This window comes from Harpegnathos saltator, unplaced genomic scaffold (assembly GCF_003227715.2).
Source record: "Harpegnathos saltator strain DR-91 unplaced genomic scaffold, Hsal_v8.6 scaffold536, whole genome shotgun sequence".
Classification (NCBI taxonomy): domain Eukaryota; kingdom Metazoa; phylum Arthropoda; class Insecta; order Hymenoptera; family Formicidae; genus Harpegnathos; species Harpegnathos saltator.
In genome coordinates, this window is record NW_020230356.1 from 474,899 (window position 1) to 498,330 (window position 23,432).

General features: G+C 47.1%; 1 protein-coding gene and 4 non-coding genes across 10 annotated transcripts in view; 4 read left to right on the forward strand and 1 right to left on the reverse strand.

Moving 5' to 3' along the window:
• The window catches only part of LOC105187971 (uncharacterized), a 91,477-nt gene that overhangs the window by 870 nt on the left and 67,175 nt on the right, over positions 1 to 23,432 (reverse strand). For 2 of the 6 annotated variants that reach the window (XM_025303172.1, XM_011149152.3), the window contains exons 4-17: positions 21,255 to 21,419; positions 14,337 to 15,307; positions 13,211 to 13,600; positions 10,684 to 10,864; positions 8,058 to 8,156; positions 5,475 to 5,695; positions 5,249 to 5,387; positions 3,825 to 4,633; positions 3,570 to 3,661; positions 2,765 to 3,345; positions 2,116 to 2,362; positions 1,762 to 2,007; positions 1,370 to 1,550; positions 814 to 1,078 (exon numbers count right to left, since the gene is read on the reverse strand). In XM_025303172.1, the coding sequence (XP_025158957.1) occupies positions 814 to 1,078; positions 1,370 to 1,550; positions 1,762 to 2,007; positions 2,116 to 2,362; positions 2,765 to 3,345; positions 3,570 to 3,661; positions 3,825 to 4,633; positions 5,249 to 5,387; positions 5,475 to 5,695; positions 8,058 to 8,156; positions 10,684 to 10,864; positions 13,211 to 13,600; positions 14,337 to 15,307; positions 21,255 to 21,419 (4,587 nt within the window). Of the gene's footprint in view, positions 1 to 345; positions 1,079 to 1,369; positions 1,551 to 1,761; positions 2,008 to 2,115; positions 2,363 to 2,764; positions 3,346 to 3,569; positions 3,662 to 3,824; positions 4,634 to 5,248; positions 5,388 to 5,474; positions 5,696 to 8,057; positions 8,157 to 10,683; positions 10,865 to 13,210; positions 13,601 to 14,336; positions 15,308 to 21,254; positions 21,420 to 23,432 lie in introns of those variants that run through there. The other 4 variants (XM_025303176.1, XM_025303175.1, XM_025303173.1 and 1 more) reach the window with 2 other exon arrangements.
• Positions 8,778 to 8,849, forward strand: TRNAE-UUC (transfer RNA glutamic acid (anticodon UUC)). Its single transcript has one exon. It is a non-coding gene; the product is annotated as a tRNA-Glu (tRNA).
• Positions 9,153 to 9,224, forward strand: TRNAE-UUC (transfer RNA glutamic acid (anticodon UUC)). Its single transcript has one exon. It is a non-coding gene; the product is annotated as a tRNA-Glu (tRNA).
• On the forward strand, positions 9,681 to 9,752 carry TRNAE-CUC (transfer RNA glutamic acid (anticodon CUC)). The gene has a single exon. It is a non-coding gene; the product is annotated as a tRNA-Glu (tRNA).
• Positions 10,364 to 10,435, forward strand: TRNAE-CUC (transfer RNA glutamic acid (anticodon CUC)). The gene has a single exon. It is a non-coding gene; the product is annotated as a tRNA-Glu (tRNA).

Genomic DNA, 23,432 nt, shown 5'->3' on the forward strand with positions numbered 1-23,432 from the left:
GGGAACGATGATATTAATATGATTAACGAGCGAATTATTCAGCCCCGGGAAACGCCCGGGAGAGCAACCACGATGCTAGGCCGTCCGAGAGATACTAAAGGTGATTCCTTAGAAATGACACGGCGAGCCTTCCCTTCCTACGCGCGGTCAATAACAATGCTTATACGTCATTGTCGAGCTTTGATTTCATTAAGAAAGGACAGAGAGAGAGAGAGAACCGGGGGTATGAGATATAAAGTTAGAATATCATCGCTGGGAAAATTTTATTATGCATTTTCGTCGTAGTGACGATGTGAAGAATTGACGAGACGCTATATTTAATATATATATATATATATAATTAGCCGAATTTCAGCTTGGTGAGAAACGGACGAACATGCGCGTTTTTTCCGTCAAAATCGTTTGGACATTTTTCCCTCGAGTGTGAAACCGAAAGTTTCTCTTTTATTTACGAGGTACGAGATAGGTCGTTTGACATTCTCCGCCAAGTGGGCAAATGTTAAGAGTGGTGAACGGCGGCGTACACTTTGGCAAACTGCGAGCAGGGCTTCGCTAAACGGATTGCAACAATTTGATTATCCGAGGTGAACACGTTGCCGTGTCTGTTCGGCATGGCTGCGTACGGCCTAATAGTCTTTTCGCAAATAGAATTTCCCTCGACGCAGACGTTCCGTCCCGGCATACATACGCCCGGCGAGACGTAATAGGTCGAGCGCGAATTTTACATAAACAAAATTGCGCGTACGCGCGAGCGCACATATTCGACACGTGAGCAGCGCATGTCGGCCGCGGTCTTCACATTGTCCGACATACCTAAATGAAAACCTGGCGGCTCGTTCTACTGACGTCGAAGTCTTCTAGGCTTAGCAGCATACTGGCAGATTTTAACGCGTTATTGTCAACGAGATCAGTCATGTACAGGCTGTTCGCATTATGATTGCCCATGGCGCTGGACGCGGCACTGCTGTACGCGCTCGAAGTGTTCTGCACCGACGCTACGTCCGTGGTTTTCTGCACGATCCACTTGTTCGTCATGCTGGACGTCTCCGCTTCCGACGACACGTCGAATCTGATATCACTGTGACCAAAAAAAAACGCGCGCGGCGCGTTAGTTAAGCGCGGATGCGACTTTGCAACATCGTGTTTCTAGACGACGCGACGTTGACATGATATGCCGTCGAATAAACTTACAGAACTGAGCAACTATTCGCACGATTGAATGAGTAAAATGTGTGAAATTCTGTCTTCTGAATTCTTCATTTGCTCAAAATTAAGCGGTCAACGGGGGTTACCTCGGCGGAAACCTTCATACATGTTGATACATTTTTAATTCGATTACTCTCGCAAAGCACACTGGGGTGGTACTCACTGTAAATAATTGCCATCTGCAGGACCTTGATCCTGTCCGTCCCTCGATTCCGCGCTCTTCCGGGTAACGGCTTGCGACAGAACCAGCTCGATCGTTTCGGAGGAGCTCTGCAGCATCTTCAGAGCGTCTTCGTAGCGAAGATTTAGTAGATTCTGTTTGTTTATCGCCACAATTCGGTCACCTGGCAGGAAAATCGGTCGGAGATGCATTAATTTTTTCATTTATCCCTTATTTACCCTTTTTCCCTCAACCATTTGCATTTCTCTATTTTATTCTCAGCTACCTCATCACGCGTGGTTGTCCATCTTTGTCTATGTTCATTCTCATCATTATTATTTTTTCGAGCAGGAAAATCGTCATTCTTAGACAGTATAACAATTTTATACACGAACCTTTGTTAACGTTTCCGGCCATATCGGCCGATCCGCCGACGGAGACCGCTTGAACGTAAACCCCGCCGTCGTTACCTTCCGTTACTTGCAAGCCTATGCTGCCACCGTGACCTCGTTCTAAATTAATCGTGTGCAGGATTCGTTCTTCGGCGAATGACAGCTCCTCTAAACGAGCCATTAGAGACGCGGACATTGATTCGTCTTCGGGAACTCGGAATGTTTCATCATCGGTCCGTATATCGGCGTCTGTCAAGAGAAAACGAGTGGTTCTAGGCAAAATTGCACTTTTTCAATGACAACATCCTGGCCCGAGCTTATAAGAAATTTACTAGCGTATATTTTATTGTTGCTTACTCAGCACGTATGCTTCCGGCATGGGCGATTCGCCGGATCGTGCCGATAATGACTGAATGGACGATTCGGTGTCGGACTTCATGGACAATGATTCCGTGTCGTCGGTAAGCGCGGTGTCTTTCTGCGCTAGACTGCTGTAGATCGCGCGTGTTCCCATTTTCACACCCAGTCGACGTGGTAAACTGGGCGTGCGGAAACCACCCGACTGCTTCGGTGTGCCGTAGTTCGGTAAACTGGATGTCTTCATCTGGAATGGTAACGCGAGCTATCGTTAAATAGAGAGACGCGATGAGAATGTTTGAATGAGTTGCAGTCGACAAGTTCAGTTTGATTCTCAAACAATCGCGTCACACACACACACACACATGTGATACAGACAACAATGTTAACATACAATATCGATAGTGTCCTGCTATCGGAACGTTGGAGACGGAGATCAAAGATCGCGACGACAATCGCTCAGTTAATGAATAATTCGCTCCAATTGAGTTGACAACCAGGTTAGATTGGGCTCCAAGATCGAATCAAATTTCCCACCGACCCAATATTTTGGAATTAATCCAGAATTGACAATTTGAGACGTCAGATTCGAGTGTTTGGAGCGATGAGACGATAGGAGGGGTGGGGGAGGGGGGGAACGTTTTTGTACCTTGTTGAGTGTTTTCCTCCCATCCGAGCTTTTCCAAACTTCCTCCGGAGCCGGAAACTCGCTCTTTCCCGACAGACGAACCTTATTAATGGCGGCGTACAGTTCTTCAGGTTTATCCAGTTGATTAATGCTCGATATGGCCTTTGGGAGCGAGTACGTGCAGTCGGTTTCAGCCTCGCTGTCCAGCACCGGACACCCGTAAAGTTTACCGTGTTCCGATTTACATTCTTTCTTAGAGTCCAACAGGATCTCCTCCGGTGTCGTCAAGCCCCGATCCGATTCCTCCTCGGTGTCGCGCGACTCGCCTTCCGGTTCCAACCGCACGTTTACTTGCGCATAAAGCGCGTCTTCTTCGGGCGAGTAAAAGCCAGCGTCACGACCGACGTCCTTCGCGGCGGGTACGTTAGTGTCTTTCTGAGGATTCTCGTTCTCCTTGTTCTGATACTCTTCCAATTGCATCGGGTAGTTTATCCTCTGTTGCACCATCATCGTGTTCGCGATCGCTATCTTCGTCTTACCCTCGCCGATCTTGGACTTGGACGGTGAAGCTTTAGTTTCCGTTATCAGGGGCACTCCAAAATCTAAGGGAGAAAAATGACGTCGTGAATCATCTCTTCCCGCGCATACATATTGCCCACACGATATCGACGTTCCCGGAAAGACGTTCCCGCCGCGCCGGCGAGACCGCTCTCGGGGGACAAAGTAATCCGTATCGTAATTTAGCTTTTGCTGCGCTCACGCTACGTCGCGCGAGGGTACATTTTACGAGCGTTAGGGCAAATTTAATTGGAAGGGGACCACCCACCTTTCGCGAGGCCCTGAAGCGACGTAAGCTCCGAGCGAAGTCTGAGGAAGAACTGGTGGTGCAGGGAGGTGAGCTTGAAAGCGAAGTAACTTCTGGAAAATAGAAAGATACTTTATGTAGGTCGTTACTATGAGAGCGGCTGGGCTGACGGCGCACACAATGCAACCGCGCGCGCGCTACCGTTTCCTCGCTCCGGCCGAGCCGCGATCGATCTCTCTCGAACGGCCGCGGCCGCGGCCGGGCGAAACTACTTACTTTCGATGATCCATCCGCAGCTTGAACTTGCACCGCTTCCCGTTCAGTTTGCTATACACCACTAGGCAGCTTTTGCTGTAACTCAACGTCTGCACGTCCCGCCACTGAAACTGGGCCAATTCCGTCCTCTCCCTCGGCTCGCCCCCTCTTTCTAATAGCTTCAAGCCTTGAGCGTGTATCGCCAGCCACACATTGCTCTCTGTCTTCTTCTTGCCGGTCTTGCTGTTCTTATTGTTGTTGCTGCTTACGCTGTTGTTGCTGTTGTTGTTATTCACATGGTTGTGACTATTGTTGCGGCTCTCGTCGCGATGCGACCTGCTCTTTTGCCCGGTGTAAATGTCGCCCGTGTCCGAGTAGGGGATCATCGGGGCGTTCTCGCGGGAGCCCAATCGCGGGATTCCTATTCTGCTTTCTCTCGGTACCGACGTCTTCTCCGCGCGATAAGCGTCGTCCTTGGCGCCGTCTTGCGACAAGGGCGCGCTTCCGGCACGTTTATCGATGCCGCCGCCGCCGCCGCCGCCGCTGCTCTTGCTCTTCCTTTGCTGCGCCATCAGCTTCTCCAGCTCCTTGGAGTCCACCGTGGCGATGTAGTAGTGCGAGCCGTAATCCGGCAGAGACTGTGCGTGAGTTATGAACATCTCCTCGGCTTTGTTGGAGTCCAAGCCGCGCCGGTCGTGGTGAGCGCGGTGTAGCTGCGCCCGGAGGACATCCGCCTCGACGCACGGTTGCGATTGATGCCGGTCCGCATTCATTATCAAGGACTCCGGCACGTAGTGCTCGAGCAGGAAGTAATCCCCGCAGCCGTGTTCCTGAAACACGCGGCGTTACGTCGATGACGCGGAGAGCAATTGTTCGCGCGGATCGGGCCGGGGAATTATCGTCGCCCTGCCTTCGTCCGCAGACGCTACCGGGCTGCCCGATATCGTCTACGTTAAACGTCCCGGGGTGCATTTCAACTACTAATTAGGCACAGCTTAACGGCTGATTTATAGTTTGGAAATGATATCGCCGGCGGCCCGCGTGAACGAAAAGTCGATGGTTGGAGTGTCTCGCGGATGTACGAGAAAGCGGCGGCAACGCTGCGCATCTCTAATACTCTCTCTATCTCTCTCTCTCTGATCCAGTCTCTTTTGTTCCAATTCGAAATTAATTCACAGATTCGCGAGAATATTCGAAATCTCTCCGTTGTCATGTGGAAGTTAATCACATTCCGCGTTACGAGGACATCGAAATCTCGCGGAGAATTCTAGATATTTCCATCGCGATATCCGCCGCGATGGCGATATCTTTCTCCGTCTCTCTCGTTGCCGCTTAAGTCCGACACGATCGAGATTTTACTGACTGCGCCAAGACTTAATCATGTCGCATTGACGATTTCGTGACCGGAGGACGAAGAGAGTCGTGCGAGACTGTTGTCGACTTACGTCAAAATTGTAATTCCCGAATTCGGCTTGAAGAGCGAGTCCTGTCAGATTGATCAGCTCGGGATAGGGACATACCAGCTGCTGCTCCAGGATACACCGCCGTATTTGTAGATACAACAGATGCTTCGATATCCAGCTCCTGAAAGCAATGCGAGCGGTTAATTGCGATGGAGCGATGACGCGTTGGTGTTGTTGCTGCCGCCGGGGTTTTCGTTTGAGAACGAACCTGATGCCGCGCAGAGAGGGCAGGAAGAATCGAAGCCGCAGGTATAACATGAAACTGGTCGGTAAACCCAAAAGACCCTTGCTCTTGCCGCTGCTCAGCCATCCCGGTGGCGCGACCTTATTCAATTTCGTGTCGGGCGGCAGCATTGCGAAATCCCCGGCCAGCAGCACGGCCAGGCCCAGAGTGAAGTTCTCGTCGAGGCTCTCCGCCTGGACAATGGCCTGAAAGGATTTGCGGATAACGCGTGAAGTAATATAGGCTGCGGGGTTTGCTTGAAATTACAAACGGTTAAGTTCGCGTATAGGCGAGTCGAGTCGTGTACATCGCGACTCGCTGCGTTAATGCTGCGAACAATAGGTCAGATCGCGGTGTCACAGTACGAAGAATGAACGTGTCGAGTGGTTGTCAGAGTTCGCCGACACGACGTAATGATCTCTAGCGTAAGACGGATGCTTGTACTATAGATTAGACGGCAGGGAAAAACCGGGAGCTTACATTCTCCTGCGCGGAGTAGTTACGCGAGACGAGCAATTAAATGCAAAGAGAGAGTGAGGGAGAGAGAGAGAGAGAGAGAGAGAGGGGGGGAGGGGGGAGAAGAGGGAGGGAGAACACAGCGCGGCTGCATTTGATTGCTTCGAAAGCTGATCGCAGCGCGGCGCGATAGCTGTTTTCAGCACTGCAGTGTTAATTTTCCATTGGCACGAATTTGCGAGAGTAACCCAATTCGGAAGTTACCCCGGTAGATACTCTCTCGAGTCTCGAGCGGCCTATAAATCGCGAGTCGCCTATTAAAAAGTACGCGGCAAAATACTCCAGTCACGTTCGAAAGCTTGAATTAAGTGGCGTGCATCGCCGCGAGAGTCGGAACGGCGTTCTGTTAAGCTACCGAATCTAAGCGGCATTAAATTCCTCTCGCTTTACTTCTGCCTGCTGTTCAACTATGCATCTTTGCGAACAAAAGCGTCTACTTGCGTCTTGCGCGCTTCTGTTCGCTTTTAAGGGTCTCGGTCGTTAGTGTTTTCACAAAGTCAACTTTGTACTGCTTTGCAATTATCGCGTCGGTACTTTTGGACAATGAGTCGTTCAAGTTGCTGTTCTAAAAAATCGGTAATCGCAATCGCTCTTATCCGTTTGTGTTTCTAGCCGTGTTTTATTGCTCGCACGGGAGACTTTTTCCGACATGTATTGGTAAGATTTCGCAACGGATTGATTCTTTTTTTGCTATTTTTATTAGAAAATAGAAAGGCGCGACGCGACATACACACCGCGAGTCCACGCGTTGTCATCGGGATCACATAACTCGCAGTTAGCGGATTGGTTCTGTCGTATGTAATGATTAGGCTTGGCGGCTTGCCAGAACTGTACTCGCGAGTTCACGCCGGAATTTGTGGTCCCGTAAACAACCGACTGCGTCTTGGCTTTCGCGATCCAGCTGTGGGTTCAAGGGGCCACTGTGTGCGGAGCATTACGATCGAAGCAGTTCCGCTCGAGAACTTGCGGATAAAATATTTCCACTTTTTTTTTCTGGATTTTTGCCGGGGTTCAAGTAGCATTCGCGAACGTGGCACGGGTAAGGGCAAACGATTCCTTCACCAAGGTCTTGAGAAGCAGTATATTTCACGTCCAGATGATACGATTTATTAGTGTCCTGCAAGCGATCTCTCTCTCTCCCTCTCTCTCTCTCTCTCTCTCTCTCTCTCTCTCTCTCTCCCCCCCTCTTTCTCGCGGATAGGAATCTACGGACATGGGAAAGTCCTACGCAATAATGCACAACAAGATGCATAAATTCATTAAAATTGCCAAGCGGTTGAGGACAAAAATAAATCAATTACTTGGCTATTTTAATCAATTTCATTTATGTCTTTTGATAAATTACGTTAAAATATCTCGATATTTCTTCCAAATGTTTCAGAGCAAATATATATTTAATCTGAATACATTGCTTGTTGTGTCGAATTTAATAACGCGCGAAGATAAGATGGTTATCGGTTGCCTTATTGTTAAATGGCGTATGCCATTTGCACGACGAATGATTCCATGAGACTATAATCGCGTTATAAGCGAAATGGTGATAAATGCATTATACGTTGATTTAACACAATTCTTCTCATCGCATCTATTTACTGTTTCATTAATTCTTCGACTTTCATCGACATCTGTTACAACATAGTTCACCTATGTTATTTCCAAGATCGTCATTGATTGCACGCTAAGATACGTTTTGACCCGGTGACTTTAGTTCGCTCGGATTATAATTGGTCGGTAAATTGAACCCCTTATCGGTGACGACCACTCTCTATAGTGTATCCTCGATAACTCACAGTTTTGATTGAGTTTCAATCAATTTTCTTGTGGTTGCCACACGTGATACGGCTATAAAGTTTTTGGAGAACATCTTTTATTTGAATAATTTTTCTATTAACACCTTTGGGTACTCCATTAATACATATATATTAACTATATTTGTTTTTACACGTATGTCAATGGCGTTTGATGTTCAAATAAATGTCGATAAAAAATATCGTAGGAATATTAAAAGAATGCTTGGAAAGCGTCTTATATTGGTTGCGCGAAACGTTTTACCTGGAATAAATCTCCAGCGGTGACCTTTTGAGGATCACAGGTTACCTCCACTCGTTGTCCCGTCAGCATTATTACGACTATTCGGCCAGAGTTGCTCGCCTACGCAGTGAAGGAGAGTATTAATGTCCCGTTATCGTACACCATCTTGTGTGTAAACTTTCTATTGATGCAGAATTATTTACCTAAATTCATTAGCTTCATATTATTTTTTATTCTAATATTTATGTAACACACGCATGTGCGACTTACAAATTAGAAATATCTTTTATGTAATATATTTTAAAATTTTGTTTTCTTTTTAATATGCAATAAAATCGCTATGATTTATTTAGTTGAATTTAATATAATAATTCTCATTACAAGAAGAGGAATTATTGATTACAATAAACTTTATAGAAGGGATTAATTCCGCAATTTATAAATATATATATTTTTTTAACAATATATACGTAAAAAATAAATATATATATATATATATATATACAATTAAAATATATATATATTTTTAAATAATCATATTGTATATTAATTGATATGTAAAAATTCGTATATAGTAAGGATAAAAAGACCCAATATACAGTCTAGTAGCTAGGATTTTTTATTTTCGTTCAAGCTCGAATTTGATTTTTAGAACACGAAGGGGAAAAAGAATTTTCTTTTTAATATTGATTTTCTCGACCGTACCGTCAAGTTTGGTCTTAAAACAGAACCATACCGTGATCCGGTATGGTCTAGTGGTTAGGATATCTGGCTTTCACCCAGGGGGCTCGGGTTCGATTCCCGGTACCGGAAATTTATTTTTGTTGCCTACACTTGGTGAAACTGAAAATGTTTAAATTTTTTTTACAAGTCGTATGATAAGACTACCGACGAGATAGAAATGATTAGAAATTAAAAAAAATTTATTCATGAAAGTTTTCTATCTTATGTACAGAAAAAATGCAATTATGATAATAAGTTAAAATATATATAATGTAATTCAATATTACAATATAGTTTTTATATATTTAATTATATTTTTCATATTTTAAAGTTAAAAATGTTTAAGTTACTGACTGTTGCTCGATATAGTATCTTTAGCCAGTTGATCTTCAATCCGGTATGGTCTAGTGGCTAGGATACCTGGCTTTCACCCAGGAGGCTCGGGTTCGATTCCCGGTACCGGAAATCTTTTGATTCGAGAATTTTTTTTTAATACACATTTCAAATATAAATTTTATATAAAAATAACTTCACCTAATATATTTAATGAAATTATTTATAAATTTTTAATATTTATATAATTCTTGGTGAAAGATATTTTTGGTGTCCTAAACTACAACATGTAAAGAAACCGAATACAAAAGGAAATATTCATAAATCACTTAGAATTGTGGATTATTTGTACATCTTATATTGAATATTTTTTATTTTTTCTATTATCTTAATATAATAGATGTGTTGTTTTTACAACATTTAATTGTTGATCAGTAACATGGGTATTATTATAAAAGAAATATTAATCTCAATATTATACTATACTATACAATATTATATTATATATAATTAAAATTTTTTACTCTTTTAGAAAGATAAATCTTTTCCTTCCCTTGTGTATTTATTATTCAGTTGACCATACCGTCATCCGGTATGGTCTAGTGGCTAGGATACCTGGCTCTCACCCAGGAGGCTCGGGTTCGATTCCCGGTACCGGAATTCTATTTTGCATTTAGTGATTTCGCAAATATTTTTTTTTCCATAGATGTAGGTTTTGCAGATATTTCGTTTTCATAGGTTTTTGCACAATTCGAGTTGAGAAACTTTTAATTATTAAATATTTTCCAATCTGAATATTTAGAATTTGTTTAAACGTTTTGGTTGTAAAATTCTGGCAATTGTTTCAAAGGAGAACATAGAAATATACATAGAATAAAGTCTTTTCAACTTGCGTGGAATAGGAAGATAGAAATTATTAAGAAAATCCACATTCTCTTTAAATTTAAACTATGTTTTTATTTCTCAATGCAAAGTATTTTAGAGGAAAAGGAGTTATTTTTTATAAGAAAAATCTTTTTTTTATCTGTTACGCAAATATGTTCTCAATTAAATTGATATTGAATTGATATTCTCAATTAAATTGATAGTTTTACGAATATCTAACAAGAAATCTCGCAACCTACATTCTGCGTTCGCACTTATTAGCATTTATATATATATATAGATTTTTTAAATTATTGTATATAGATTTTTATAGAAATCTATACAATTGAACATAAATATACTAGAGAGACAGAAGATTCGTATATCCACAGGACAGACCATACCAATCCGGTATGGTCTAGTGGCTAGGATACCTGGCTCTCACCCAGGAGGCTCGGGTTCGATTCCCGGTACCGGAAAGTCTTTTTTTTTTTCACATTTTTTAGTATCGTTGAAAGCAAAACGTTAGTTACAATTATTCAGTTCGTTTTGTGCTCGTGTTTTCTCCCAAAATTTTTTGGATAAAACTCCCAAAATGAAAAATTAAAGGCGCAGAACAAAGACTAAAATCAAATAAACATCAAAAGCACATCGAGCACATGTTTAACATCAGCGTTTCAAATAATCTATGTGCCGTCTTATCACTCATTTGCTCCAATTCTCTTACCTTGACTTGACCCACACACAATGTTTTTGGAGGCTGGTTAGCGCGAACCACAAATTCAGGGCCCACGCATTGCGCCTTGTTGAAACACCTCATAGGCCCACCCAGTGTACGGTAAAGCCGCGACGGTGCCCTTTGCACTGCTTTTCCCCGTCGAGCTCTTGGTCCGTTTCGCACTATGATTCTGAAAATATTCGTCCGATCTTTCTAATTATCGTGCCAGACACAGATGATCGCTGTGTGCAAATCGTTCGTCAGAAGAAAGCGCGAGAATCTATCATGAAGCGGGCGCAATATAAATGCTGATATAAACCTGTCCCGTTGAAGAGCACGGATTCGTGATTTCTCGCGTTTTTCCTCACGTCTGCGGCTGCCTGATTAATATGAATCGAGCCGAGCGAACTTTTCATTTGGCATAACAAGCCACGATGCGCCCAATTATGCAGCGGACCGGAAAGCTTATGGCAAAATTTCGTAGACATCACGTTCGTTATGCAGCGACGTTAACGAACTCTTACACTGAGTTTAATTAAACTCTAACTAGGCTAGACCTCGGATGCTCTTTTAAGGCAGTCATCACTAAGTATCTTCTTTTTTTTTCTAATCCACTGTACTCTTCTCCATCGTCTTCTCGTTCGCGTTTAGACTCGACACGGAAAGAACGGTTCAGAATGAGAGATTGTGAATTCTCTTCTTCGACCGAATCAATTTCTGCGACGAATTCAGGTTATAACGCCTACGGGTGGGAGAAAGAGAAAGAGAAAAAGACAAAGATCTATGAGCGCGGTGAGAGAAAGGGGTGCTCGAGAGTGCACTCGCACTTGCTCGAATTTCCGAGAGGGAGAACGGGTTGGGTAAAAGTGTACCGTGTTAATTAAAACATTACAGAATAATGCGCTTAAATTAATTAATATCGTCGCTGCGTTAAAAATATTTTATCGTATGTCACTTGAAATTAATTAAATATTTACCGTGGACTCATTCTAGATTCAAGTAGAAGCGAGTGTTTTCTGCAAAAAACAATCGATCAGAAAATTGCACAGAAATTTCAAGCGGCTCTTTTGCCGCTCACAGCGGTAAACAGTAGCGTATTTTACACGCTATTCAGGATCGGTTAAATATTTTCGATAAAATAACTCGAGATTTGTGAACCGGAGAACAGACTTTTTTTCCGCCGAAATTCCGCACGTCGAAAAAGCTCAAAAATTTCGGCCGGGCTCTTAATGCTCACCGCGGCGAGCAACGTGTTGCGTTGTGTCTGCAATTGCAACGCCGCGACGTTAAATTTCGTTACGATGAAAATATTTCACGATGAAGCGCGCGGGCGTAATTTTTAATTTAACCATCGATACCGGTTTCATTCCTGGTGTGCAACACATTGTGCATCAATTTGCCGCTTAACTGCATACGCGCGCGCTTGTGTTCTATTCCTGTTCGACTAAATGTCATTGTAATATAGGGCTCTTTTTCTCTCTCTCTCTCTCTCCCTCTCTCTTCCCCTCCCGGCTCCTCTCTTTCTGTAGCTCTCGCGAAGGTCAAAGGTTCATCGGAGCTCGCCACGTTTCAACCTTTCCAGCGGCAGTCGACTGACACGCATTAGTCTGCAGCTGGCGGCATCATCCAGCCGGTTATTCGTCGGGCGTATCCTTCGAAAGCACGTTACGGTTGTGTCAGGGAAGGTCTCGCGGCTCTTTGCGAGAGCGTACCCGGAGATCGCCCGAGAGCGCGTTCATTAACACGGACGTATGACTGGGAGGCAAAACTTAATAATGCGGGTCGCGCGAGCTCACGCGAAGATCCTGGAACTGTTTAACGCCTCCAACGCCCTAATTTAATACCCGCCCCCGTTGCGAGATTGATGAAATTCCGGCCGTGGAAGCGCGAATCTCGAGGGCGCGAGTCTAAATTTCCGGATCCCTCGTCACGTGGCCCGTTACATTATCTTGTACGAAGTTGCGGATCCGCCGCTCGCGTTTCGCTCGCATCAGATCGCGGTGTATCGACGTCGCTCCAATCAATCTCGATAGCTCCTCTCTCACAAAGAGTCCACTCCTGTTTGGCTTCCTTTTTTCTTTCTCCCTCTCTCTCCCTTTCTCTCTCTCTCCCTCTCTCTCTCTCTCTCTTTGCCTTTCTTCTCTCTTGTAATAGATACGTACCATACTAATGCAAAAGACAGATTAATTAAAATTGCAAGTTGCACGGAGAACTCTTTTCTCTTGGCGCTCCTAAAGAAATTGATTATTGATTAAATTTTTATTCCGACGGCTCTCGGACGGCGAGCTCACGGCTGCTCGGAACGAATTGCATCGGAAACGCGTGCGCTCTCCTCTCGTAATGAGTAACGGGTGCAATTCGTTACTTAAAGATCCCGACAGGCGCGCGCGCGCGCGCGCGCGCGCTTCGTTTTTCCTCCCGTTCTCCTCCATCGCGGTTTAATGGACCGCGGTGAATCGACGCGAATAATTGGCTACGCAAATACCGTAGTGCGACGAGAAGGGGAAGGGGAAGGGGAAAGGGCTGGGCTGGCTACCTGGGAGGCTTCGCCGGCGGTTCCGTCTGGCTGTTGCACTCCGAGTCGGAGAGAGCGGCTTTTCTCAGGGTGGTGATAATTCGGGGCGGCTTCGGGGGTCCTTGGATTCCCCGGAGCCTCATGGAAGACACTGGATTTTGTTGCCGTGCCGTCTGTTCTTCCTTCCGCGCGACGACGTCGGCGCACCGAGGCTCGGCCGTCGCGACACTCGGCTGCGACAGCCGCTTGAAGTCCTCGTCAGTTTGCGTTCTGCTCGGCAACTGAGGGTTCGAGTGTTGCCTCTGCAGGCACATCCTCCCCGAAGGCGCTCGTCCGTAAATGTCCTCGCGAAGGCGCTCGTTCGTCTGCGACGCCACGTCGGGCTGGGAGCAGCCGGTGTTCGAAGGACGCCTGTTTCGAGCGGGTTTTTAGTACCTTCGCGCGCGAAGAACACATCGCGGGATGAGATGAGACGTAAATCTTTCGCATTCGGGAAACGTGGACTATCACGTTTGAACGAGTCCTCGAAATATCAAAACTGAAGAGGTTCGAGCTGCGGAAACGACGTCACATATATAACGCGATAACGCTGTTGCTGTTTGCGAACCTCGCTCCGCGAATAGTTTTGTTAACGTTTGTTAGCGCTAATAGCATCCTCCCGAACGCACCCTGAGCGTGCATTTTCTCGTTTCCGAATTCGTCATAAATCAAGATGGTTACGGCGAGTAGCCAAGAGCTTTAACGTTGTGCGTTTGAAACGTATAATTTGACGATGAAATATTACGATGAAATATTACGGGCTGAAATAACGACGAGTTGTTTCACGCGATCGCAAATCGGTTTACTCTCCTGGAACAAGAGCATACAGGATGGATCTGAACTCCATATCGACAAGTTCACAGCTCATAGATTCTACACAAAAGAAGCTTGGTAAAAGAGGCTTGGTGAATACATCCTCAGACGCTTATCGCGACACGATGATTCCTTTCATTGTCGCGTCATCTTCCGAAGGCAATATCTCAGGCTTTCGCGCGCGCGTGTTTCGTGAGCTTTTTACTTATTCCTCAACATAGAGAATCCGCAAGGGACTTTGTCGCTAGAGTTCAGACACACCCTGTATACAGGCTACGTATAAGCGTGCGGGCACCTGGTTATCGACGATGATCCGCTGCTGTAAACATCGTCGGCGCGGCGAGTCGCCGCGGTCGCCTTCGGCGACAGTCCATTGACTCGCACATCCTGGGAGCTGAGGAAGGGCTTAACCGGCAGGGCATATATCGGGTCGTTGTAAACATCCCCGGCGGGATTACCGGCGTCGGGCGCGTTCGTCGTCGCTGGTAGATTGCCGCTGCTCCTGGTGTGCTGGAGTCGCGTGTAGACCGGTTGCGAGTATGTCCTGGAATGATGGTGTCTGCGTTGATGGTGGCTCGCCGCCGGTCCTATCGATCGGCTGCCGTTCTGGATGTCCAGTTGCGACTGGAACTGCACCCGGCACGCGCTTAGCGTCGCTCCCTGATGCTGTTGCTGCTGCGGTTGCTGCGATTGCACAGGTCCGCATAGGTTCGTCAGGTTCGGCTGCGACTGCGAGTTGCGCGACTGCGTGCGGAAGTACGTTTCCTTGGCGTGATGATGGTGACGGTGGCTCTTGGGCGGGGGCGGTGGCGGCGGCGGCGGCGGCGGCGGCGATTGTTGCCGCTGCTGCTGCTGCTCCTGTGGATGTTGGAGCGCGCGAAACTGGTTGACCGGGTGCTGAGCGGGGTCGGGAGCTTGCTGATTGCGCGCTGATTGGACAGTCGACGAATGTTGCGCCGCGCGAGCCTGATGATGCGCGAAAGACGACGGCTGCTGACTGTTCGCCGCCTGGGCCTGGTCCTGTTGTCGCCGATGACGACGACGGTGGTGATGATGGTGGTGGTGATGATAATTGTGGGCGTAGATCTTTTGCTGGTTGGACTGGTCGATGATACTCCGCGCGGGGCACAGGCTGTTCAACTGGTAGTAGACCGCCCGTGTTCGCGCGGCGTACTGCGGCGACCCCAGGACCTCCTGATACATGTCCATCACGATGTGCGTGAAGGGCTTCGTTTGTAGACGTGTTCGGCAATATTCGGATATCACCTACAAAATGGCGAAACGTGTATAGTTGTATTAACAGCGACGGATAGGTAATTCGGGAAGTTCGGGAGGGAGTCGAACAGCAATTTTCGGCCTCGAGCCTCCTTTGTCCGCGTCGTTGACAGGAGGAAATCTGGCCGATAATGAAGCCTGTAATCTTGCTCAGAGCTGCAAGACGGGACCGGCGCTGGTATACTTGTACGAAGTAAACGTGTCCGCGCGAATTTGCAAGTTCGTAATAATAGCGCGGCCGCGGACATAATGCGATCGCGCCGATGCGTTTATCGCGCGCCACCCGGTGCGCTGATTATCCAGTTTTGAAACTTCCGCCTCGTGGCAGACGATCTATTAGCTGGGGGGAACAATGAGCCGGGGTTCTGTGGATCCAATAAACTGTGATCCGCGAGTCGAAGCGTGTTACCCTATCAACGTATCAACCTCATTGCATCCTCGTGCGGGGCGCGGCGGTCGCGGATTCGAAGAAGGGCCGACGGCAAAATGGAGCTGCGGGAAGCAAAAAGGTGGGGGGGGGGCGGCGGGGGGAGATCGCGCGAAAGAGCCCCGCGAACACGAGAGCGAGAGCGCGAGCGCTCTCCTTCCCTTCTCTGCCGTTCTGTCGGCCCTTGTTCTCTTATAAGAGCCGGAAATTTGCCGGCTCGTCAAGCGGACTGACAGGGGCGCGACGTTAATTCGCCATTCCATTACGCCGAGGAATACAGAAATAAGCGGCCATAGCGCGCGCCGCCGGAGAGCGATAGTCTCGTGTAGACTATTATTCTTAACAAATAACAGCAGATGGTGCTAGCCCGGTGGCTATCAGTTCGTGCCATGACTGCATCCACCCGGGCGCGCTCCGCGAGGGGAGGGCGCGATGGTCCCTCCGTCTTAATCCCGGCGTGTTCAGCCGTTGGCTGCCTTACGCTTTATCTGCGCGAATAGATACCGCCAGGCAAAGTAGGTGCTCGGACGGATAATTTATCGTTCACCGAGGAATCCTCGTAGAAATTGCAGTTCCGCATGCCTCGTGTTTCTTCTCCTCTCCCTGCCGCCGCCGGCCGATTTCATCAATTTCGGGGGTTATCGGAGTTGCAGCTGCGGAATTATCGCGGCGCGAGATGGACGACTTATTACGAGACGGCAGCCTCGTTCTTCGTGCGCGCTCGATAACGGCCGTCGCGCTTTTCAGCTTGCGGCCCGTGAATCATCGGGCTCGGCGAAATTATCATAGGGTTATTCTTGCAAGGGCAATTTCACGTCCCCACGCTCGAGCGGCGGGCCCTTCGAGTCGCGTTAAAACCGTCGGACGGGATCTCCCAAATTGAACACGGCGACTGTTCCGCGAGTTTATGCCTCGTAATGTCGCGGCCCGCTCGCTTAATGATGTCCGGCGGCTGCGTCGAGTAATCTCCTCCGAGAGCGGGATTCGGACTCTCGCGGCTTTGTTCGCGCGAATTTATCGCCGACCGTTTTAATTCTTCTGTCGAGCTGTGCAATGAATGCTATCGACTGGGCTTGTCGAGACTCGAATCTACTTAGTCGTTGCTCACGCGCAATATTTTCTTGTTTATCTTCGACTGACCAGGTGGGGCCCTCAGGGGGTGGCCAATATAATCTCGTGCAATCCATTTTTCATGCGTGTTACTGTCGATGCTACTGTCGCTCGAGATAAATTCCTTAAAGTTTGCGTTTGAGGTAAAACCAATGTAACACCAATGTCGGAGCAGGTGCCTAACTCTGTACATTCTTGTTGCTTTGCAAGTGCTTCAACTGTCGTGAAACATATATCCTATTTTTAGATTATAAAAAAAAGCTATTATCTATAAATATATCTGTTATTAAATTGAATATAATTCCATTATCAAATTAAATCGAGTTTTCTACTTTAAATTTTCCAATAATGAAGATTTCAACATACATTAAATATATTAAATATATTAGTACACACATACCCTACGCCGAAAGTTTATTCGCATTCAGAGACCGAAACAACGGGAATGTTCAGAGTCAGATAGTCCTTTGCGTTTGGTTCCTTCACTTTACTTTGGAGGACCTTCGACTCGAATCGGAGCCGATTCGAGACGAAGGCAGCTAAACGTCGTGATGACTTTTCGCTCGTAGACCGCCAGCGTTGGAGTTGCATTTTCTCAGATCTGGTCTTTCCTTGGACTCTACGCGTTCCAAAGCTGGCGTAGCTGTCGGAATGTCGACTGAAAAATTTCGGCGTCGTTCGCGTGCTCCGCGCTCATGCGAAAACCCGCGCATCTACCCCTTCACGGGGGTGGCGCGGGGGTCCGGACGACGTTGCAACGTACGATTGCATAACGTGCGCATTCTGCCCCCCGCTGCCGGCTCGTCCTAATATTTACAAACGCGCGGCGGATTCGCATTATATACGTGAATTCGGCGTGTTTGTGTGTTTGCTGTCCAATTAAAATCATTTAATTGCGCGCGACGGTGCGACGGCGTCGTGGAAGCATCGAGCGCCATTAAATTTCAATTTGCATTTCTGCAGACGCCGCGGTACATCCGATGATGTATACAGCGGAAGAAGCAGTGCGTTAAAAATGAATGCAACGTGCAACACGTGTAACTGCGAGATTTGCCGAGAGAGTCGCCGTACCGCTGGTATCGCGCTCGGAAAATGCGGAATAAATGATTTAATCGTGGTGCGATAAATAAAATACGAGAATTCCGATTAACGTCGGTCTCGTTCGATTTATAATGCGGATAGATTGTACACGCGCGAGCAATCGATAGAGAGCTCGATTAAGCGCGGCGTAACATCCATCGCATTTATGACTTACACAATACGGTTCATTTGTTCGGCAAAGTGAAAAGCGCGCGCAGTTTACGCGCGTTCGAATTAACAGCAACGTTGTTAAGATAAGCACGCCGCGGCGGCGTCTCGCGTGCAAATGTCATTTGCGGGGCGCACTTCTGCACGTCGGACGTCACGTTTTCGCGGATATGCGGGACATTTCCCATCGTCTGTATTATTTTCGTTATCGAGTTATCGCTCGGACGTGTCGCGTCGACGACCGCAACTCGTCGATAACTCATTATGTATATCCGTGCGATTATACGCGGCTGACGGTGGCCAGATTCAATTTGCGCTTTTTGTCGTATTTGCGGCGTTTTATATGCATTGTTACGCGCGAAAAAGGGGGAGGATCACAGCGAGAGAAGAGGAGAGCGGGGCACACAACACGCTGCTCCGCATTTTCTCTCCAACTGCGAGATCTTCGGCGCATTACAAGTTGCCCGCTCGCGACTCGCGGAACGGACGACGCGGCGATTTCCTCAGACCACCCGATCCGTTTACGTAACTTTGCGATTGTCAACGCTATAACATTTCGACGGGAGTCCAATCGGGCGTCTCATTAGGAAGCGAACTTTCCGATCGCTTGTATTAAAAACTTCGTACAGCCGGGCTGCACGGATAGAACGGAATTCTATCGCGCGTCAGCGCTACGGGGCGAAATTATTTTCGCCCGAAGACGTTCCCCGTTTTTTGTGCTTCCGCACACTCGCGTGCGGCTAATTAGACGTCGTCGAGCGGATCGAGCTCCTCCCCGAGTCGTCTCCGATTCACTCGTCCTCTTCGGGACCCACTCGAGCGCGCCCGTGCATTCTCCGCCGTAGCGTCGCCGTAGACGTTGACGTCTGCATTCGCTGTCAGGCGGACGCTGGCGTCATAACGTGGCGCTATAACGTGGAACAACGTCTCCTCCTGCATCTCAAGCGTCGCCTCGTCGCTTGTCTCCCGGTGCCGCGCGCGCACAAATGCCGCGTCGCGCCCTCGCTCGCCCTCTTCGTAACGGAGCCGTCTCGATTAAAGCGAGCTATACCGATGCTGGACGCTCGTGAACTGCTCTGTGCGCTTCGATGACTTTTAAAACGCCGGCTGATCGATCCATCTCACATCGATATTGCCGAAATCTCAGACGCGGTCCACGTGATTCCGACGTGAGCTCGAATTACGCCGACGGAGGCGATCGGTTCGCGCGGTCATTCGATCCCATCTTCTCTGGTCTCTTAGTAGCGATGGGCGATGGGCGATGGGCGATGGGCGATGGGCGATCGCGATTCCATTTTCAGAGAACAGATCTCTTCTCAAGATCGACTTTTTTTAATTTATTCTTTGCTGTTCGATTTTTCTACAGGTCGATCGTCTCAAATACGACCCCAATTGAATTCTTATTCATCGAACAAAATAACACTGACAAAGAAATATATCAACGTTGATTCTCCATGGAAAAGAATCGATGTAATAAGAGCGATTTTTGGAGGAAAAAGATCGAATCGAGAGACTGCTCGAGTAATTCCGCCGAAAAACGCTCAAAGAGACTTGCGACCGTCTGCGATGTCAATATTAGATGCAAACCCTCGTCGTGGTTGTCGTCCGACGAAGTTTCTTCGAAAAAGAAGACTCGTCAGAAGTTGATCGCTCGATTTCACCCCTCAATCGAAGCGACCTCTTGGTCGGATGAATCGTTAAAGGGAGATCGAAGGGAAATGCGAGACTGCATTCACCGCGAGCTTGTCTAGTTTGGTCCCGTAGTCACGTGGTGCGCAAGGGTTGCGGACCGAGTCGCTTTGATATTCTCGTGCGATGCGACTCGAAATTTCAACGTCACGACGCAGCGTAATTATTAGCGACAAATTGCTTTATTATTCCCGCCATGGAGACGACCCGGCCACTCTCTCTCTCTCTCTCTCTCTCTCTCTCTCTCTCTCTCTCTCTCTCTCTCTCTCTCTCTCTCTCTCTCTCTCTCTCCTCTTGATCGCGCGCTGTGTGCTTCGCATATATACGCGCAATTCAAGTCCAACGCAGCTGCTCGAGCCGTTGCACGTTCGCGACGTTGAATGACTCGTCATTTGTAATCGTGATGTGCAAATTAATGTCACTGTGCGCTACTTGCAATTAGATATTGTTGTTAACCGCGGAAGATCGCAGTCGCAGTCGTATGTGTCGAGTGTGTAACGTTCCCCGCACGCAGCGGTGATACGTTCCATTCACCGGCGCTGGCGCTTCTTTGGTCACTCGCGAAAGCGTTTGATTTTAATGCAGCGGCTATTATAACGCGAGGATTCACGGCAAGGTACGTTTAACGCGTCTCGCATTTGCGGGCCGCTGTTCGGGATGACCCGCGCCGTGCGAAACTGGCCCTGAATAGAGCGAATCAAATGACGAATAATTGAGGAAAACAAGTTGTCGGTGTCGACGCGAAAGAGCGAATGGTCAGCGTGACGAAGATAAATAATCAAGTGAATCACCTGAAACCTAGTTTAAGATATTTCTGCGCGTTATCGAGGAGGACAGGGGAACAGATGATCGGTGGAATGTACCGCGGTATATCAAACACCGATGGAACACAATTATCCGCACTCTCGTGGCGAGAACGTTCGCTCGTCCGACGCGAACGTGACGCAACACCGAAGGATACCGAGAGGCGTTGGGACCGCGATCGAGAGATACACGCGAGAGGGGTGACTTACACGTTGCACATGCAGCGCACGGCGCGCAGGATGAAATATCGAGCGCGCCGAAGAGTCGCGCGAGAGGCGATACTCGTTGATTTATTTCGCACGGCCGATAGAGAGTGCGCCTCGCTCACGCAACAACAAATTCGAAATTCCGAACTATCCGACCATATCTGCGCCGTCCGAAATCGGTGGCCTCGCGCTTCTATTAACGGACTGCAACATTGTTGTCCCGTGAGTGCGTTCGCACAGATGACAAACGACGAATCGAGTGCGACAGCCTTTCGAGGAGCGCGGACGAAACTCGGAAATGCGTTCGATCGCGCTTTGCGCAACGCTTGCGCATGTCGCTTACGGCATACGTGACGAACCGGGGTTTGCTAATTGACGAGGAGATAATGACGTTCGCTATGAAGAGAGGTCTGCGTTCAGGCGGAAAAATTCCGTTAAGAGTTGAGGGACTTACGTCGAGGAGATTCATCAAAGAGGCACGTCTGCGAGGATCAGGCTCCGTCATAGCAGCCAAAACCGACTGCAGGGCGGAGGAGGGCGAAACGGAAACGGTTCCCATTAACGCCGCTACTCTGGGAGTTGTATCCAATAACGCTCTTCCTAATGAGTACATCCACATCTGCAATCAGAGTGAAATCGACTTTCATCGGGTACATGCTTAGCGTCGGACATGCTTAGTGTCGTAAGGATTTCCGGGGGGATTGACGGAGAAGTGAGATGGGAATTTTCGGAAATGGAAACAGGAACATTCCAAAGCGACAGTTTTCCGTCTTTGATGGACATGAAGTACAGTGTGAAAAAAAACTACACCTTTAGCCTTTAGCCCCGTAATTTTCGAACGTCCTGTAATAATAGGAAATTCTTTCCGTATGAGTTGTAGCTCTTCCAGTTGTATACGATACACTGATAGAAAAATATAGTTGAATTAACTATAATCTCACTATATTTTTCAGTTCATTTTGGCGTCAACCATATTTTTATAGTTCGTGGAATCTGCAAAATACAGTCGAATAGAAACACAAATATATAGTCAATGATTGTCTTAAATAATTGTTTAGTTACTTTCACCACATATATGGTAATTTCTCATTCACAAATACAGTGAGATTTAATATTCATATAGTTACATCTGTCATCATTTAGCAAATATTCTGGTAATATTGACTATATAAAAGAGTTACTTTACCTACCATTTTATGGATTTGTATCCATACAATAATTTTGGTTTAACTTACTATAATTCTTAGTAAAAATATTATATGGTTGATTATAATACTATGCCTATATCGTAATTATTACCGATATTACGGCAATGCTTGCTATAAATATGATATTTCGGACTAAAATAATTTAGTTACTATATCATTATAGTTCCAAATATCATATACTTTTCTCTCAGTCTATCGTACAATCAAAAAAAGGTTTCAAGGCAACACGTTTTCCTCAATGAATCTGGCCAACGTATCCGTGTGTTCAATATAGGAGAATTTTTTTTTAACAATCTCCAGAAGACACAGTTGCCCGTTGAGCACCGGATGTATTCTGAGGTTCATCAATCCGGAAACGTTGCGACCTTTCTTTCAGCGTCTGAACACGTGGGGGATGCATCTGTATGGACGTTGAGTGATATATAACGCAGGTTGTAAATTCTTTCAGTCAAATTCAGATGCAAGAGGCGTCTCTCCGGGGAAACGTTAAATGGCGAGAAATATTGTCGTTGAACCGCGTTAAGCTCGCGATATATTTCAGAGTGCAGCTCCACACGCCGGGCGAAGGTATATATCGCGGAGGCTGATAAATAAACGAGCGGCCATCTCGAGGAAAGATATTCTCGGCCATGGTAAACTCTCTTCTGCCGACTAAACTGTATATCGCGCGTCGAAGGATAATGCATCAATCTCGGGTCTCGGCAACCGAGCCTGCTCCCATCCAAAGCGGATTTAATAATCGGATTTTTCTTATTTTCGCGAGAGAAAATGTGTAGGCATGCGCGCACAGGGAGAATTGTATATATATATATATATATATATATGTGCATGGATGCTAGAATATCGGATATTTTCAGGAATTTCGATACTGACAACAGTCGATACTCTCCATCAATGCTATCGCAAATAGACGTCATTTTTCCGACATATCCGGAGAAAATATCAGGATTAATGTCGCCTAATGCGTCTTTTCTTTAATACGTACATTCGTTAGCACGCTCCTTCTGACTCTCGTGACGGCGATTCGTTTTCATGCCACGTCCACATAAACTGATTAAGCGTGTTAATTCTAATTCATCAAGTAACATTTCATCGTCTGCAAAACATTATACAGGGTGGTCCTGCGGTAGTGAACGGTTTTAACGAGCGTGATTAATGTTTGCGGAATAAACAGCAGACGACATCGGCGAGATGATGAAACGGCGGGCAGTAGGAGCGACCTTTTGTCTCGTGCGATCCATAAACGTCACGCTTTCGTCGTCACTTTTAATCACGCGTTTCGTCTCATCTAGGCGACGTATGGCATTTGCCAGCATTCGTAATTAGAAATGCCGGGGAACGCTCGCGGACATCTTGGCGAGATCTTGGCGAGCTGAAGCTGTAGGGCCCCTCTCTAGTTTTCTAGTTTATTTACGTGAAGAGGC